The 19439-nt window shown below is 42.7% G+C and overlaps 1 protein-coding gene across 1 annotated transcript in view; it reads left to right on the plus strand.

Annotated features, from left to right (window-relative positions):
* Positions 1-18860, plus strand: part of skib (v-ski avian sarcoma viral oncogene homolog b) — a 35810-nt gene extending 16950 nt beyond the window's left edge. Inside the window, exons 2-7 of the mRNA XM_037102287.1 lie at positions 13730-13846; positions 14081-14184; positions 14288-14532; positions 15951-16225; positions 16356-16586; positions 16717-18860. Of these exons, the coding sequence (XP_036958182.1) occupies positions 13730-13846; positions 14081-14184; positions 14288-14532; positions 15951-16225; positions 16356-16586; positions 16717-16938 (1194 nt within the window). The 3' untranslated portion in view covers positions 16939-18860. The remainder of the gene's footprint in view (positions 1-13729; positions 13847-14080; positions 14185-14287; positions 14533-15950; positions 16226-16355; positions 16587-16716) is intronic.
* The last annotated feature ends 579 nt before the right edge of the window (positions 18861-19439 follow it).

A 19439-nucleotide genomic window follows, 5' to 3' on the forward strand; every position in this document is an offset into this window, starting at 1 on the left:
TGAATATTAGGTGATTAAGAGTTTCTGATAGGTTTGATAGTGAGTAATCGAAACAGAAACCGTTGTCAGGATAATTGTTACGTAAAGGCCTAGTCTCCATGTTAGGCGGCAACACCAGAGGCAATTTAAATAGCAGCAGCTTCAGTGTCATTTCAAAGTCCTTATTGTTAGGTTCATTGAAGTGTCTCCAACAATTATCATGACAAAGGTATTAAATACACTTCTACGGCCAAGAACACCGATTGCACTTGACAAACTTTAAAGAAAGCATCAAAGGCACCTTCAAAAGCAGCCACAGTGAAAGACGTCAGCCCCGAGATTCCCTGAGAGCCTCTCGACATACCTCGGGCCTGTTTATTCGCACACATTTTGCGTCACGTCGGAGCGTTAAGCGCAGCGGTGACATAAAGCACAGGCCCCTTGATTGAGAGGCTGGAAACGAGGGACTCTGCTCTTGCTTTAGTGGTTCCATCCACTGCAGTGATTCAGGGGATAAAAATGTGGCCTGTGTCTCTTTAAGAGCGCTGGCCTGTCTGCAGAATGCATCAGTCCTGTGGAGCAGACACAGGCCAGCAGGAGGAGGGGGGCGGAGGGAGGAGCGTGGGGCTGTGCGGAGGGAGGAATGACGACAGGAGGGAACAGCCGCAGTCTGGGCTTCCAGCCTCCTGGCTAGACTGCTGAAAGTTATTATTGAGTTCCTGTGTAGGGCCTCCCCTCCCTGCGGCATACTCCTCTGTGCTCACTACGAGGTGGACGGGGAGTGCGGGGAGAGGCAAAGAGAAAAGTTGGCAGCGTCCCATGCCCCTTTGCAGTGACCTTACATGCAACAAATAAAGCATAATTTTGTTTGATTCTGTGTTTTTGCAAGGGTGAAGCCTCTGAAAAGCCTCGCAAGACTGAGAGCAACCGCACACCCTAACAGCCCTACAGCTGCTCGCCGGCAGCTGAAACTGCGGCCGAGCTCGCTGTTGTCTTAAGTTACAGTTTAGCAGACATGTCCCGTTTTCTCAGGAATGGCCTTAACTAGTCAAGACAAGAAGGTTGACGGTTCACCAATGAGAAAGCAGCCAACTTAAATCCTCTCCTGGCGTGCTAAGTGATGAGTATGATTCAAGGACAGGTGGTGGGAGGACGATGACGCCTTCAGTCTCCTTCAAATAACTTTACAGTTAATGGCGGCAATGAATTTTTTAAAAAAGTGTCCCATCTTATTAGAATGAAGACAAATAATCGTGAAGAGCTTCACCAGCAACAGAGGCTAGTTTGCATTTATTTTTTTATTTTTTTATGCCTTGCTCTGATTGATTAGTCTCTTGTAGGTTATCTTGTCGGCGTCCAACCTGCAGGTTTCAGAGATTTGCTCAGAAGGGCCACGGAGATTACATAGTTACACACATCATGCCCTCCTCTCGGGCCTGCGCCTGCCTGAAACGTTAATCCCTGGCCAGCCTTCCCCTTTAGCAGCTACATTAGGGCCACAAAGCGCCTGCGTCCTTCCAGCTTAGCCCACCAAGAGAGAGACAGACTTTTATGTAATGCTCTGTCCGGTGTATTTGTTCTGAACCTGCTGTTGCTTCAAGCGAGGCTCCCCCTGGTTAACAGTACCCAGCTGCTGCCCGTCCTACTGTACTATACTTGTCATGACTCTGGCCCGCAAGTGAAGCCTGAACTCATCCAGCACCTGAGGCTCGTCAGGTTTTCCTGCGCGTATCTTCCGCAGAATGTCACATATGTGCCCTGATTAATCCCAGCGTGTGTCTTCGTTCATGGTCAGTGCGATCATTCGGTTTTAAAGCCGTCTCGGGCAAGGTTTTTGCAGGAGAGCTGGGCGAGGGGGGGAAAACCCTGGCGCTGAAATGGGTATTTTGTGGAGTTCTGTTTGTTGAGTCAGAGCTTAGTTGGGCTCTACTGTTATGTGGTTGCCATGGAGAAAAACACAGGCTCTTGTGCAATAAAAATCATCCAGGAAAAGACATTTCCAAGAATTTTTCAGAGTCAAGAAACAGACGGCAAATTGCTGAATTCATGAGGTGCTGCGGTCCACCATGCAGCCGCCCCTTCTCAGCCCTCCATTTTAGAGCGCTCGTATTCATTTTATGGAAGCTGCCAGGCTCGAGCCCTCTCACCTAATTACTTCTGTAAGAAGATATGTTTTCCTATGAACGGAGGAGGGAAACAAAACCAGTGTTTAAGGCTGGAATGTGTGATCTTAGGAACGGATGTTGTGGGTGTTTTATCCCCTATTTCCCTTACAGACAATTCCTTGAACAAGTGGAAACAAGTGAAATGCTATTTGATCTCTGTCAAATATTACTGTACACACACACACACACACATACATACACACACACACACACACTCGCACTGTGAGGCCCTCGTACGTTTGAGTCACATTGTTGCTCTGCCAGAGAGGAACATTTTCTGAGGCAATAACTCCTGATGTACTTTTGAAAATGCGTCGACAGTTAATTGGTTGAGCACTTTCTCCCGGAGCTGTGATTCTATTCGCTTACGTCAAGGCTCCCTTATTGCACTTTAATACAAGATCTCTTTTTCTCATTGTTTCCTGTCTTTCTGAATGGATCCGACTATTCAAATAGTGCAACCTTCTAGCAGAAGAAAAAAAAAGAGCTCTCGCAGTGTAAAAGGAGGGCGGGGGGGGCAGCATACAAAGCTGTTCCTCCGCTTTCAAGCTTATAGGCTAAATTTGAAGTTCAAAGCTAATTAAGCAAAAAGGAATGTCTTCAAAGGCCACGTTGTGTGTCTGTAGCGTTAACTTAAATAGCATTTCATTGTTCGAATGGCTCCTGGAAAACAACAGCGGCGGAGCACAGATTAGGTTTTCTAACCTCGTGACCAGGTCGGCAGCATTTCAACAGAATGACCAGAATGGTATCTATAAATTTCAGCAGGATTTATTGCCTCGGTTCAACCAATTAGCTCCAGAGCCGTTCTCAGGACGTCGACTGCGTTGGTGAAATGACATCACATGGGACCCTGAGTGAGCGGTGACCCTAACTTCACCTCACCCTCTCACAGCTTTTATGACCCTCCCCCCTCCTCTAAACCCCGCCCCTGCCCCCGTCCTGTCCTCTCACACCTCTTAACCTCTGGAATTCATCCCATTTTCATCTTTCCAAATAAACCTGCCACCTGCCCTCCTCTTCAACCGTTGCTCAGGGTGGGTGGGGTGGGGGGGACGTGGACGTGGTGGCACAAACCGCAGCTCAGCTGACGGATGAGCTGCCTTGCCATTTTAAAAAGTGTCAAACCACTCGGTGGCTCTTTGGTGACACGTGGATGCTGATTGGTTTATGGCTGAGATTAGCTGTGTGTTACTGTGCTTGTTGTTGCTGCTCAAATTAGATTATTTAATGCACAATGTCTGCTGGAGATATTTCTATATATTTAGGCTGTAATATGAACTAGAAGCAGAGAGAGGGTCATTCTTGGAGCTGAAACAGTTAGAAAGATAACCAGGTAGTAATTAAAATAATCAATTGATCAGTTTTTTACACTGGAAAAAGAATGAATACAATGTGTATTTTGCTTGACAAGAGCTATTTTATACTATGTTTTGTCTTTATTTTATTTTATTAGAAGTGGTAATTTTTGATCAAATCTGCAAAAATAATCAGTTCGTCCTTGATTAGTTGTCAGCTATTTGGAAACACCAAATACTATTTTGACTGGTTGATTTTGATTTGTGTGATTCCAGCCAGTAAAATGAACATCATTAGGTTGTGAACAAAAGAAGACACTTGAGGACGCCATCTGATTTACATTTTTCTCCATTTATTTATTTTTTACATTTAATAGACCAAACAATGAAATGTATTCACTGAGATAAAATGTTATCGGGTCAAGTGTCTTTAGCGACGGTGGTTGTCTGTTTTATCCGCTCTCCTCAGTTGTCAACATGGAGGTCTGACTGTCCATCTGGCCTGTCAGTCTCTCAGACACTGGCGGTCTAGACCCTGACTGAGTCCAGACTGCTGTAACTAGCCATCCAGTTGCTCTCCCCTCCCTCCCTCGGTCTCCCAGGCCTCCTCCTGTGCTGCTGACTTCCTCGCCGTCTCTGCCTTTCCCCGTGAGGGAGGTGCCGGGGAGTCGCCCAGTACCAGGTACTGCGGGTGATATAATGGTCTGTGTATTTGGAGCTGTTACTGTTTGGGTTGTGGAGAGGTTATCCAGTGACATTTTAATCGTCTTTCGGCCTTCTTTGCCATGGCATTAGTATTAATCTGCAGGATTAAAACCCAGCCAGTCAGACACTGGTCTTGCTGTCTTGCTGTAGAGCAGAGGGGGAGCGTGCTAACAGCGAGAACGGCGGCGCACACTTCCCCGCAAACAGGCGGGGATGTGCTTATCAGCGACAAACCAAGGTTTTCAGTCTGGAGACATCAGAGCGTTGATGAAAGGATGATTTGTTAACACGTTCAGCTGTATTAGAGGGTGCAGAGCTGGTTCGAGGAGCCACAGATTTTCACATTTGTCTTTCATTACCCTGCTATCAGAAACCATGCAAACTCCAACGCTTTGATATCTTGTTTACAGACCTGAATCCTATTTTTCTCTTTTGTTTTCTGAAATTAGTTTCTTAAAGTGATTGTACGCGCCATGAGCTCTTTTCACCTTGTTAAAACAGGTGTGAAATGTCTCTTGAGGAGCTTTCTGAAGTCCAAAAAAGGACCTGATGATGAAACTCATTTTTCATTCATTTTATTAGTATTTTCTTTATTAAATGGGCTTTGTGGACTCAATTTCTAAGCTAATGTTAGCTCTTGTTGCCTCTCTGAGAGAGGTACTCGAGAACGTGCACAAAGTCACAACCTTTGGACTGTTGCGGAAAATCGGACCTTAGTCCTTCACAAAAAAAAATCCACAGTCAAGCAGCGTTAAACAACTTCAATAAAATTGTCCACAGACTTGTAAAGGCAACTGAGAGAGACGCTTTGTTGTCATTGTCAGAGATGTTCAATATATCTCAATACAGCTGATAAAAAGGGATTAATACATGTAAACTACTGCAACGTTTTGCATAGAGCCCCTTTAATGGATTCTTTTCTGAAGTCTTCAGTGACAATCGATTAATCAACTAGTCGTCGCAGCTCTGCTGTAGACTGTCGATCTCACCCTCGGCTGTTCTATTTTAATCTTACTTGTACACGTCCCTAAATAGCTCGATTACCCAAACCCTAGCTAAATCTTTTAATAGCGTCGGATATTTTGTCGTTATCGTATTTTGGAACTCAGTTTATTCCACTTTTGGCAAAAGCAAATATAAATGCTGCTTTCTGAGTAAATGCAGTTGCACACACCACCAAAGTAGACGTTTTTTTCTTACTGTCACGAAACAGCTCAGTTTGTTTTAAATCCCTCCTTTACATACCAAGAATTAGTATACAAATAAGGCCAAAATTGAAGATATTCTCATTAATCTCATCAAAGCCAACCGAGCGTGGTTGGCTTTATTTTTAGAAATCAATTCCTTGTTCCGTTACGGCAGCAAATAAACTGGCACCGCTGTCCAAGATTTAAGTTACTGAGTTAAAGCTGTGTTTACATTTTAGTTGAGAGGTGTCAATGTCGACATCGCTCGTCTTGATTTGAGCAGCAGCCATTTACCTGTTTTTTTTCTTATGGCCATATTAAACTAAACAAATCACAATTATATCCCAGATTCAAGCAAAGGTACAGTATAGATTGTCTAAATACACAGAGATGCATCAGCGGCAGAGAATTAGATGAGTGTCAGTGCGATGCCAGGGGATTAAGCTTGCATGGCAAAGATGGCGTTGGCACTGCTGTGCAACAGAGATCAAGTTCTGTGAAGGCACGCACACACACACAGAAGTCAGGTCGCAGCCACACACATATGCTGCACCACACGCTGTGTCAAATCGTTGCGATATTGATTGGTTTGTAGTTTTTTGAAAAAGACAGAGGAAGAACAGCTGGAACGCATTGAGATTTCCTCTTTTTTTAGGTGTGGGAAGTATCTGGAAGCCATTTCGGTCGCCGCTACAAAGACTTTCTCACAGCTGTCCTTTAATTCAAGTCAAGAGCACACAGACAATCCTGAATTACCACCGTGTATTCCAGTGGTGTTGCAGCTGAAACTGCCTGGTCAGAGCTCTTTCTTTAATCAGCGGATACTGTTCAACAAAGGGTGCAGGAAAAGAAGAAAAACAGTCATATTTACACGACTAAATATTTAATTTGTTTGGCTTTGAGCCTGCAGAAATCTCTCCACTTCATTACAGTGAGATGTTTTGTATGCAGAATCAACCAAAACCAAAGCCGTAATTGGCGCATAAATCTAATTTCCTCACAAATTCGCAGAAACTCTTTCTTCTTTTATTCATGATGTTCCTGAAAGTTGCATGAATTACGTTTCGAGTAAGAAATTCATTTTACCCTTCAGGAGCACTGAATTAAATTCCATAAACGTAGGTCAGCTCCAGTCTGTCTTTACTCTTTCTCCCTTTCCCTGTCTTTCTCGTTAACCTTCATCCCTTCCGGCCTCGTGGTTAGCGCTGCAGCTGCTCCGACATTATAAGTGTGCTAAATGTGAATAGAAGCATAAAGGCATTGTGTGTGTGTGTGTGTGTGTGTGTGTGCTTGTGTGTGGTATGTCCCAGCAATGTGCAGGAGAATCCTGCCTTTTATTGGTTTGCAGACGCAGCCGCGTGTCTCTCCTCAGATCATGTGGCCTGATGTTTGATTCTCTTCTTCCAATAGTGCAGCAGGGGGGCTCAGACAACTATCTGCTGAATTTGGCGCTATGTGCGTCTATAAATACGCCCGTCACAGAGCACGTTTCATTTCCCAAGATAACTTTGCCTAACAACCATACCAAACATGCTCATGCTAATAATGTATAATCTGTGGTGGTATCTGTTTCGTGTCTTTTGGTCTCGGGTTTCCATGTCTGTTGAAATAACTTACGAGCCCTTTGTACTGTGAGGTCATCCTCCGAGAGACAGAGATGCAGAGAGAGAGAGAGAGAGAGAGAGAGAGAGAGAGAGAGAGAGAGAGAGAGAGATTTCAACTCCACTGTCAACATACTGTAAGAAAGGCAGGCGGGCGGGCAGGCATGTCTGTGTTGTTACGGTTGCCATGTTTGGACCTGAATCGGAATTCATTTTTCGCCGCCGAGCAGTAGTACAGTAATCTTCCTCTTTGTTTGCTCTCACCAGCGAGATGATCTTTTCATGCACTCGCCGGGAATTCGCTTCATTCAGGAACAGGTTTTTTCATGAACCTCGAAATGAAACATGTCATCAAGAGATTAAAGCAGAGTTCGGCGCGTCTTAATAGCTTTAATTCACATTTGAGCATGTTGTATTATTGTAGGCAGCGAGGTGAATTAAACACAACACAATAGTTGCACAGGTTCTCTGCAGGAAGAGTCCACTCTATCACGTCAGAACATTAAATTAAATGCTTGTGAAATCTGGAGCAGATAATATTAATATTAGCTCCACCTCAAACAAATACAACAAAATGCTTATTATACATTAGTTATGATAAAATAATGATGCAAAAGTATATTAATGTAGGCCACTGTCATGAAATTAGCACTTCTGCTTTTCAGGAAAGGGATGGGCTAAACAAGTTACATAGCACACCTTTAAATAAAGGACCAAAATATTTCACTCACGTCTGCTTAAATAACTCTATACTCGTCTACTCTAACAACTATTATAAACTAAGAAAGTGGAGGAGGATGAGGGACAGACTGCCTGCAATACATGAATTTCAAGAGTAGACAGTAATAGCAGGAATATAAGTGAGCGTGGCAGCGGTATGAGATTTTCACGGTTTGATAACCAATCTCAGAAAGTATCGGGGTTTCACAATGTCAGGGTCTCCAGTGTTACACAATAAATTGAAATGGCCCTTAAAGGAATGAAAGCGTAATGTGTTTTTTGTGGGTTAAACAAATGATTTCCTGACTAAACATATGATATATATACATATATTTAACACCACTAATATGGTAGAATACATATCAATACTGTTCATACCGTGGTCTACCTTAAAGACAGTATACTGCTGTGACATATACATATATGTTCAGTAGGAATTACCCTAACTGGTTCCACTGGGGTCACTGGATCTTGTGTAACTTTACTCCCAGCTCTCTTTATGAATGGTCGACAAACACTGCTCAAACACTTTGTTCTTCTACCTTGAAGCTATACGTGTCTAACCGTGCAGACCTGATGTGATATTTTCCACCTTTAGAGGTGGCAGCTTGTCCTGCATTTGCCCCAGACCTCATCGGGTCTCAATCCCAAAGACAATTAGGACAATCCAATAAGCTTTACTGTAATGCAACCTTATGCCAGGCCCAGCGGCTCTCTTTGTGTGTCCACACTGTCATGGCTCGGTACGTAAACAATATATCCTTCAAACTGGACACAACAGAGACAGAAGAAGTAGATGAATTAAGCTAAGATTTAGCGAGGGGAAATGGGAGCTTGTGCTGTATCTGTGTGGCACAGGGATGAAGTTTCAGGGATATTCTGGGCAGACACCAATAATTTTCCCCCAGCTGTTACGAGGTGACCGCAGGGCTTTATATAAATCAAGGGACTGTCGCACAATTTATGCAGTGAGAGTTGAATAGAGAGCTCAAGGCATCCCTGTGAATATCCACACCAAACTACAGGGATCAGATTACTCAAACTAGTATTCTCTCACTTCCAACTAAGGCTGTTACCCGAGTGAGCCATGCCAGTTGGTGTGCCCTTGAGTGAGACAGCGCCCCACTAAGCACATGTCGATCTGGGGATTACATTCAGGGGTTTAGGAGGGGAAAGGAGGCCGTAATCTGAGCCTGTTGTGTCTTGTTGCTGTGCACTTTTCTTAATGCCATGCTATCATGCAGCATGCGTTGGTATTGTATGACGGTTTCCCGAGGAAGTTCAGCTGGGGAAGCTATTTTTGTCCTGCAGGATGAGTGCCACCCCAGGTTTGATTCTCCGATGATTCCGCTTGAGGCTTTTTAGTGCCGCTAACGACGCTACAGGTTTTTGATTTGTGGTGGTGTTAGCAGCTAACACCTTGTGAAAAACCTGGAACATTTTTTGAGTCTTTTCAAGACGTCAAGAAGACACAAAAGTAGGCGAAGGTGAGGAATAGTTTTGGGAGAAAATCAATTCCACTGTCATTTCTGGACGATAAACATGAAGTTACATCCTGTTAGCTGGTTAGCTTAGCTTTGGGCCCACTCACTTGGGTATAAGGCCGCTTTTAGCCAAATAATTAAGTCAGTTTTTTCCTCCCTTCCACCAGCAAGTTAGGATTGTTGAAAAAACAACCTCCAAGCTAGCAACCTTCACTCTGAAAATGGAAAATAACCCCAAAACTAATATGGTCGCTAACGGTGTGAACATAACCAAGCTAGCCATTGTAATGCCAGGGCTTGCTTCTGCTTCTTAGCAGAAAGGCTGGAAAAGAGGGGAAACAACTAGCCTGGCTCTGTCCAGTGGGTAAGACTGTCCACGCATCTGCACCTTTAAATCTCCCTTCAACACATATCTTCGCAACTGAATACATAGACATTCATTTTCTAACCACTTTTGAACATTTAGAGCTAAAATTCTTACATATTGCACGTTTTAGCACATTCCCCAAAACGTCAAACTATCCCTTTAGTTTAAAGGAGAACGCTGCAACATTTCAGCCATGAGCTGACTCTTAGGTAATCAAGCTCAAGATAGTAAAGTTAAACTAAATCTGCATACCAGCAAATGGCAGCGCTGGTCCGGTCACAGACTCAATAAACAAATATTGTTGATTGGCTCCATGTTCAAGTGAAATAACAGTTCAATCCCCATCACGCTCCAGTTAGCATTATATTGACAAATTATACTTCAAGCAGGTCAAACACTCTGCTCCGAGAATAGAAATTGACATGTTTGCAATGTGTTGTGTTTCCCCCGTGATTATCCGCCATTGCCAGCATGAAAATAGCTGGGGCTTATCCCGGTATTACCATGCCATTATATGGCACTAATTAAAAAATAAAGCATTTCTGCTCTTGCCCAGCTGCTATTAGACCCTGTTTAGCCTACAGGTTTTCTTTGAAACGCTCCCTCATTACAGCGCCTGAAAGAAATATCATACAATAGCGAGTTGAAAAGGGCAATGCTTGAATGGAGTCTTAAAGGAGAGGCTGCACTTGGCCTTCAAGTATACATTCCTTCAGCTCAGTGCTTCCTCTGTGGTCCCGCTCCCCCGGCCCACCCCCCGCCCACTCAAGACTCAGTTCCCACAGGGGACTCGGCCAAAGCAAACTCCTCAGAGGAAGTCTCCCTCTCTCCCACCAGCGAGAGGGAGAGAGAGGGGGAGAGAGGGAGGGATGTCCTATCATCTGGCTCAGTGGGACCTGCTAGGCAGTAGGATGTGCGAGGAGGGTGTTATGACTCCGTGGCCATGCTATGTCTATGATGTGGTGGTGAGTTAAGCCCGTGCGGCTGCTCTCCTGTGAGGTCAGTGTCAGATTTAGCCAGCAGGTCCCTTGTGGTGTCTGGGAGTGTCTGTTTTCTGACTCTATTATGTCTAGTGCTCGTAGCCTTCCTGGAGCTGCAAACCTCAGGGTAGAAATAGTACCAGACAGGCAGACATCCTTTGTCGGGAAAACAACAGTCATGTCAGTAATTACAGAGTCTGATTACAGCAGGGCAGCAGTTCTTAGAAAACCACCGGCCTTGAGTCAGGCAGGTGAGGGGTCGAGTCACCATCGCTGAGCAGGACACTGTCGGCAGGAGGTCTGCTTTAAAAGAATTAACCCACAGTAGCAACAAGCAAATACCACGCTGTGTGTGCTTGAATGGGTGTGTTGCGTTATGTAGTTACAGGTTAAACAGGTAGAAAGATTTATGAGTCAGCGAGGGGGAGGGGAGAGTCCAGAAAAACACATAATGCACACCACCTGAAGCGAAAGCCAACAGTGTGAACAGGCAGGACAGAAATGAGGTGGTGGTTTAATAAACGTTTACTTTTGTCACAGATGAACTGGCTCCATCATACTTTAAGTCCTGTGTATTAATGTTATCAATGATTAATGTGAATAAATGCTTATCATATCTGCCTACAGCTAGAGTGCGTTATGAGCCATTGATCAAGTGTTTATAAGCTGCCTGTAAATGCTTAACAAAGGGGTTGAAAGCGAAGTGTTAGCAACTATCTGTATGTATCAATACGTATGAAAGATGCCAGAAAATGGTGAAAAATGTCGATGACTGTTTCAAAAACGCCAAGATGACATCCTCAACCAAAAGATATTCGATTAGCTACCAAAGATGAGTAAAGAAAGAAAAATATTCACATTTTAGAAGCTGGATTTAGAGAATTTTGACCTTTTAATTTTTTAATTTAAAACTACAACAAGAAACTTATATTTTGTTGATTTTGGAGTCCCCTGTGGAGAGTCCCCTGTCAAGATATAAAGTCAAAAAAATTTTAAAAATCTTTTTTTTTTAAGCTAGCTAACGTACTACTCACTGTAACTTTGCTGGGGAAAATGTAAACACTGGCTCCTTCAGTCCGCACACAGACCTAGAGGCTGGCGTTAAGAAAAACTAAATAGAAATAGTGGATCTTGTCGCTGATGGTCTTGTTTGCTTATGTAGGTCACAGAGAGGTAACAGTATGAAAGTGCGACTGTTTCATAGCCGGTTAAGAAACTCCTTGTAGTGGATTTAAAAATGGTTTCAAAACAGATTCATTGATCACCAAAGTAGTTGGCAATTGATTTGATAGTCAACAGCTATTTACTCCCCAATGAACACATTTAGAAGTGCTTTTCAGAGAGGAGACAAGCATGCAATCAGAAAAATGTAATAATATAACAACGGAAACTAATAAATGAAAGCATGAAAATGGAAAAATATAGATAAGCATCCAAATTTCACAGAGAACTAAAGATAAGGATGATCATTTCTGTCCTTAAAATGGCTATGAAGGAGAGGAGAAATGGGTCTTCGGACAGGTTTCCAAGATTGTCAATAAAGAGGGAAGATCGGGGGCAAAGTTTAACTGGGAGTGTGGAATGAAAAAGCAGCAGCCAGCAGATCTGACTGGTCTGAAGGCAGCCATTTTAGTTTCATAGTAAGAAAATTCCCAAGGTCGGCTTGTTTTATCTGTTCAACCATCCAAAACCCAGAAATATTCAAATTTATAGTGAAATTAAAAAAAGAAAAAACAGAGAAAAACAACAAATCCTGAAATGGGAAAAGCTTACACTCGAGCAATATCGACAATAAACACTAGTATTTTGTTCGATAATGATTTTAAAACTTTAGCATTATTTGCCAAGTTTTCTCTTTTATCTCAGATACTTCTGTGTGTGTCTGTGTGTGTTCAGGTATACAGTGCCAGACTTGACTAACACCTCCACCCTTCAGCACACTCTACCAGACACACACTCACTCCCACACACACGCACACACATATGTACGTCTACAGCCGCACCCACCCACCTCCCCAGGCGTCCCAACACCCACTCATTGCCGCGTGTGCAACACACACACACACACACACACACACACACACACACACACACACACACTTATGCAGCGTCTGGCCTCGTGTAGAAAAGCTGTGAGACGTGATTCATTACCAGCCGGGCTTCTCGCTTAATGCTAAATGAGGTTTGTCATTAATTTCCATCTTGAGGTGATTACAGCGAGCAGCGATTAACGTTTCACAACTACACGCAAACGCCGCTGGAGTGTTTTCCATTGAGGTTTTTCTGAAGGTAGACAGAGTAATCGTTTCTCCTGAGTCGTGCACGCAGACGAGGAGATGGGAGTGTTTGCCATTCCTGCAGGCAGAATGTCATAGTAGTGAGTAAGAGAGTAGCAGGCAGGTCTGTGCTGGCCTCCGCGCCTGCTCAGGTAAACATATCCTCCGTCTGACAAGTGCAGACCTGAGGGGCTGAGGAGGTTAGCTATCTCAACACATGGTCCTGCAGCTTGCAACACACACTCACACAGATACAATAGATGCAACCAGGGGCTCTGGAGATTCACTATTTAATGGCACTTAACATGCAGATGCTTTTTTTTTTTCTGAGCGCGGTCGCCCTCAGACAAATAAGACTCGGTAGCCCCGCATTAACATGCGCCTCTCCTTGGACACTTCAACTCAATCGTCTGTCAGAACTGAGTGCAATTACTTTAATTTGTCTCCGTCTCTGTCTCCCTATTGCAATATTTCTGTGGTTCAGGGAGTCGATCTGCTCCACCTGATGGCGCCTCTTCTGCCTGGCAGGGAGCAATGTAGCCCTGCTGGCTGCCAGCCAGACCAGCTTGAGTGTCTGCTCAGCTCAAAGCCCTGCACACCACACACACGCACATGCACACACACACACACACGCACTCACGCACACACACAATCATGTAGACATGCCAAGCTCAGACACTGAATGCTTACACAGATGCATCTTCTATCCTCCTCGTCTCCGTGTTCTTCTTTTTCTGTTTGTCTAATCCTCTTCCTCGCTGTGACTCTGCTGTGTAAAAGGTCACATCATGTTCTGACAAATCTGCACGTTGCTTCTGAATAACCGCATTTACAGTCATACAGTAGCATTTTTAGAAGCTGTGGGCTCTTGAAATATCCGCTGTACTCTATGATGTAATATCTGCACTTTATCTCTGCAAGGATCACGATGATTAACCGTCTATTCTCTCTGCGCTCCTCTCCTCAGTCTCCCAGCCCAGTCCCGGCCAAGAGGTCCAAATTCGACATATTACAATCTCCACCACCAGCTGACAAAGACAGGAAGCCCGACTGGTTACAATCGCTGTCAAAGTCTGCAAACAAGGTTTGTGTGTCCCCTGTGTGTGTTGCTAGTGTGAAACCGGATTTGCCGTTAAGCCCAAAGGTCAGAAAGGGTGACATAAAAGCTGCTGTCCTTTTGAATCATCACATTATCATCTATGAATGACCTTGTTAAATGAGGAGGGGTCCTTCGAGTGTGTTCGTCATGCCTGATTTAATGTTCACTGGTAGTTTACTGTGAATTTATCCAAGCTTGTTGTTCTGTTTGTTGTTCCAGGATCTGAAACAGGCCCAACTTAAACAGAGACCCTCGGCTTTCCGCCCCTGGTCTCCCAAAGCAGCAGAGAAAGAGAAACCAGCTACTCAGAATGAGGCGGAGAGGTGAGTCATCAGACGAGAGCTATGAGTGTTTCACTTTAAAAGAGACGATATGTGTTACGTTTTGCAATTAAATGCTTTAAACACACCTTTAATGCCTCTACAGGTCCTTTTCAAAGACTCAAAAGACTCTGGCAGCTCCCAATCTGACACTAACTCCCCCAGCCCAACCCGTCCATCCCAGGGACAGCCACGCTCCTAGCAGGGGACCGGCAGCCATTTCCAGGCCGCTGCAGGAACTGCAGAATGGAGACACACAACCTACAGCAAAACCGGCCCCCTCCAGCACCGCCAACCACCCCGATGATATGGACACAGATGGAGAGATTGACGTCGATGACTGTGATGATTGTGAGTGCCACCCATCAGCAGGAGTTTACAGTAATCCCGAGAAACAAATTGAATACTACAAGAGTCCGTTGACATAAGACACAGATTTTACAGTCACAATTTGGATTACACAGTGAGCCCCTGTGGAAATAAGCCATAGTGGAGCTGCTTCAGGGTGATTCCTGTGTAACTCCGCCACCTGGTGTTTAACGGAGGGAATACAGGAGAGGCGACGGTTGTCTGTAGATTTATGTTATGGAGACAATGAAAACATGTAAAATAAATAAATAATTTTAAAAAATGTGTTTAATTGTAGCATATCATTTTTTGTAACGTTTTGCAACAGGACATGTAGAAAAATATGTTGTAGTTTTGGTTTTATACATGCATACATACATATATACATATACATATATGGATGATTTATCACAGCGCAGCCCAACTTTTTAAAGTTAGCTACATAGAAAGATTGAGGGGTAGCTCAACCAATTTGAATAATAGAAATTATGATTAAAAATATACTAATTTTTAAATAATACATTTTATTTTAATGTAAGATAAACCTTTTGCAGTAGTTGGCTTCAGAGGCTAAAATAGCTAGCTAAGAGTAATGGATAAATCAGTTAGATCAGTTAGCTAAAACTAATGTAGGGCCTGTCAGTGGTTGAAATAGCTTAAAGTACTGATTAAACAGTTCACACAGCTAGCTAAAAGGTACGATTAAACAGTAGATGCAGTTAGGTGAAACTAATGTATCGACAATTGATATAGCTAGCAAAAAGTTAAAGATTAACAGTTAGCTAAAAACTAATGTATCAATAGTTAAATAGCTCTAAGTCACGTATCTACAGCTAAAAGTATTTGATAAAAATGGAAGCAGTTAGCTAAAGCTAATGTAGCAACAATTGAAATAGCTAGTTAAAAGCAAAGGATAAACAGTGAGTTATAACAAATGTATCAACAGTTTAAATAGTCAAACGTCTTGTTTATCAATGGATAAAAGTAAGACAGCTCAAACAGTTAGCTACAAGTAGCCTCATGGATAAACAGTCAAATAGCTAGCTAAAAGTAATGTATCAACAGTTGAAACGTCAGGGTCCTGGCTATCCAAATGTAGTGGGCTAGTAGGCTGACAGAGACATGGATCTGACCCAAATGTGAGTCTGTGTAACTGTATGAAGTGTTTAAATTGTGTGACAGGTGTTGATGAAGAGATACTTGAGTTCATTTGACAGGGTTGTGGTGGCACATTACATGAAAAAGAATGAGTGAAAATGAGACGAACGCACAAAATAGTTTAGTTTTCACAGTGTCTGTTTTTGCTAGTAATGCTAATAGCTTCATCATAATAACAGACAACCTTCGAGGAGCTCATAATTTGAAGATTAACACAACAGTACCTCTTGAAATCGCTGATGTTAAAACTGTCTCTCCCGCAGATCCAGTGCCACCTTCCTCCCTGGCTTCTCCTCCGTCAGCCTGCACCAGCGTGTCTCAGACTCTGACCCCTCAGAGCTCTGCCCGGCCACAGGAGGGACCCGCCTGGCTGTCAGGGACCGTCTACCCAGAGATGGACTCCCTGAGACAGTTGCTGTACGGGGGCATGGACACCAAAGAGGCCCGGGAAAAAGTCCTGCAGGAGATTGTCAGGATGAGAGTGAAGCAGGAGGAGAAGCTGGCAGCTGCCGTGCAAGCTAAACGCAGCCTTCAGCAGGTATCACATCCTGTTCTTGTGAAAAATACTATGTGATGTGGCTGAAATAACGTCAGACTGAACGAATATTAGTGTCCTGAACATGAAACGATTGTGATGGGTTTTTTTTGTTTTTTTTCTTATTTCACAGGAGCTGGAGTTTGTGAGGGTGGCTAAGAAAGGCCGTCTTCGTGAGGCCATCGAAGCCAAGCGCAACCTGCGAAAGGAGATTGAACGCCTTCGCGTGGATTGGGAGAGGAAGATGAGGGATGCAGAGGAGTCATGTGGGCGGCTGAAGAGAGAATTGGAGAGGGAGAGACAGCTGCGAGTTTGTGACAAAGGCTGTGAGGCTGAACGTCTGCGGGTCAAGTACTCGGCTCAGGTAAGATAAAACCACATTCATTTAAAAAACAGTCATATAATGTTTGTTTATATATATAAATTTTAAATCCTGCACATCATCTCTGCCACATCGATACTGACCGCTGTCTGTCCTGGGCTGTGTTGTGCAGATTGAGGAGCTGCATGTGCAGCTGCAGCAGGCGGAAGCTGATCGTGAGCAGCTGAGACAGGAGCTTCAGCAGGAGAGGGAAGCTCGGCAGTGCCTGGAGAGTGTTGTTAAAGACCTGCAAACTCAGCTGGCCATGCAGGCCGACAGCAGCCACCCCGGAGACCCCATGGACGCAAACACAGACGTACACAGACAGACGGCACAGCACACCAGTGGATCCTAAAGTTGCACATTCGAAACTGGAGAAAAAGGACTCAGTGGGAAAAGGAGCATGGTTAAGGACTTTGTTGCACCTCCTGTAAGCGAAACAGAAACTCAGCAAAATGCAAAAGTCAGTTTTTTTTGTAGAGGAAAAAAAATAATCTGTCATATATAATATGATACGATATAAATCCATATTATTATGACAATATATGAATTTTATGAAATGAACTGGAAAGTAGCATGATGTCTGAGCATGTTGTCGAGTGTGAAATTTAAAGAAAGACTTCTTCAGTGATGAAACACATCTCTCCAGTGACGTCAGAGCCCGCGGTTAGACACCTGATGCTGTCCAAGGATTTTATTTTGGTATAAGCTATTCTAAGATGTGCAAATATAGCCACATAACACTACTTGAATATGAAGGGAAGAAACATGTTGCGCCTGGTGAAACATGAGCAGATGATGAAACTCTTGGTGCCACAAAATATTGGTACACACAATGGTGTCGTTGCAGACCACTGGAAACAAGAGACACCAGTTTACCACTATTTACTTTTAATATCAGCTTGCTTTTTATAACTGTGTAGAGGATGTACTTTTTAAGAAATATTGCTTGCGCGGCACAGTTATTCCACAGGCAAGAAAAAAAAACAAAACATCCATATTACAAACATGTACGCATGTATACCAGCTTGTCTACCTTTTGTATTTTATAAACCTGAAGTATTGGAGGTTACAGGTGGGCTGCCTTCAGGTCCGCCACTGTTTTATGCTTAGATATTTTATGGAAGTGTTACTTTTTAATATTATCATGCAACTTTATTTGTTGTTTGAACGTTGTTTTCCAGTAATGTTTTTGCAACCAAACCATGTGATAAGATAAAATAAATAAGATAGCAAATAATCCTTCCCAGGTTAGTGCAGACGAGTCCACGAAAAGCCCTCCTAAAAGAAAAGAAAAAAACTTCGATAGCTGTCTGTTTTTGTTGAAAATGCGGTACTTCTGATTTTCTATTGAGTATTGTAAAATAATTTATATTCTATGATAATTTGCTGCCTCTCAAAACAAAGCATTCATTTTTAGTCACTGGTGTTTGGGCTCTTAAATCAACAAATGCTGTTTATATGAACAACATTTCTACATATATACAAAATATGGATATATATTTTTTTACTTTAAGAAAAAGGAATTGCACTTTTTAAAGAAAAGAACCTTGCATTGTGCATTGTACTCCCTGTTACATTTTTCAAAACACAAGTTGACATGAACTTTGAATTTAAACACACTTTCCCTCAACACCCTCTGATGTAAATACAGTGATATTGTATATAAGATATTTGTTGGTATGTTTGCTTGCTCCAGACTTAAATCGATTATGAATTATTGTTTTGTTTTTGTTTTTTGCTCTTACTTGAAACCAAAAAGAGACTATATTTGGATTTCCCTGAGTATCATTGCAATCACAGGGCATTTAGCAGAATGGATGGATGTTGGTCTAAACAAGGAGAGTGAAACCATCAAGTTTGGCACGCCAACAGAAATATTATGATTCATCCCTTGATTTTTGTTTATTTGAGAAGATCTTTATTATTTGATGAATTATAGAGTATATATTACACCACAGACCAAAAACTGAAACATGGATTTGAAAATCTCTGCACCTACAGCTCCCGTCGTCACATAGAGTAGAAGCAAAACCTTCTCGTGGTTTCAACCTTAGGTGCTCTCGTATATTTTAGACAAGAAACACTTTTATGTCTTATTGTTATGATACCCTCGCTCAGTATTTGTTGGGTACAGTGTAATAGCAATATCCATTTTGTTAGCTGATGCTGTTGTAGTTTTGGTTTGGAAGTGGGGGTTCACTTGCCTCTTGTTTCAATGTTTTCTTTTCCTTCGGAAAACTTGTATAATACCCATTAAAATCTAAATCAATCCTATGGCATTCTGAGAAGTGTTTTTATTTATCCATCATCCATGGAAACTGGGTGTGTTGGATTTCTTGGGATGGTTATGTTAGTGGGTCCATTACTTTTGGTCAAAATAAAATCTTTTAAAAACTATTGACATGAAACCAAATATTGACATTGAGGGTTCCCAGTAGGTGAATCCTAATAACTGTGCTTGTCCCTTGACTTTTCATCTAGTGCCACCATAAGATTAAAATTTGGTGGTATTTGATCAACTACCTGCAAATGTCTTCACATTCCCGTCAGCCCCAGCTTTACTTTGTGTTCAAGGCTTATTAGCATACTAACATGCTAAACTAAGTAATGAACATAGAAAACACAGGCTACCTGTTAAACATTGGGATGTTAGCATTTCATTGTGAGTATATTTGCACTTGGAAACGAGTGTGTAGTATAGACAATGTACTTTGTATTATCTGAGTAGTATTACCAGAGTAAATGTACCCTTAGCTGGGACAAATCCTCAACTGAAACGTATAAACTCAAGTCTATATAAAGCTTCTTCTGAAAATTGTTATCTTACATCCATGTTGGACATTGATCTGAAGC

The sequence above is a fragment of the Acanthopagrus latus genome, chromosome 6 (assembly GCF_904848185.1).
Source record: "Acanthopagrus latus isolate v.2019 chromosome 6, fAcaLat1.1, whole genome shotgun sequence".
NCBI lineage: Eukaryota > Metazoa > Chordata > Actinopteri > Spariformes > Sparidae > Acanthopagrus > Acanthopagrus latus.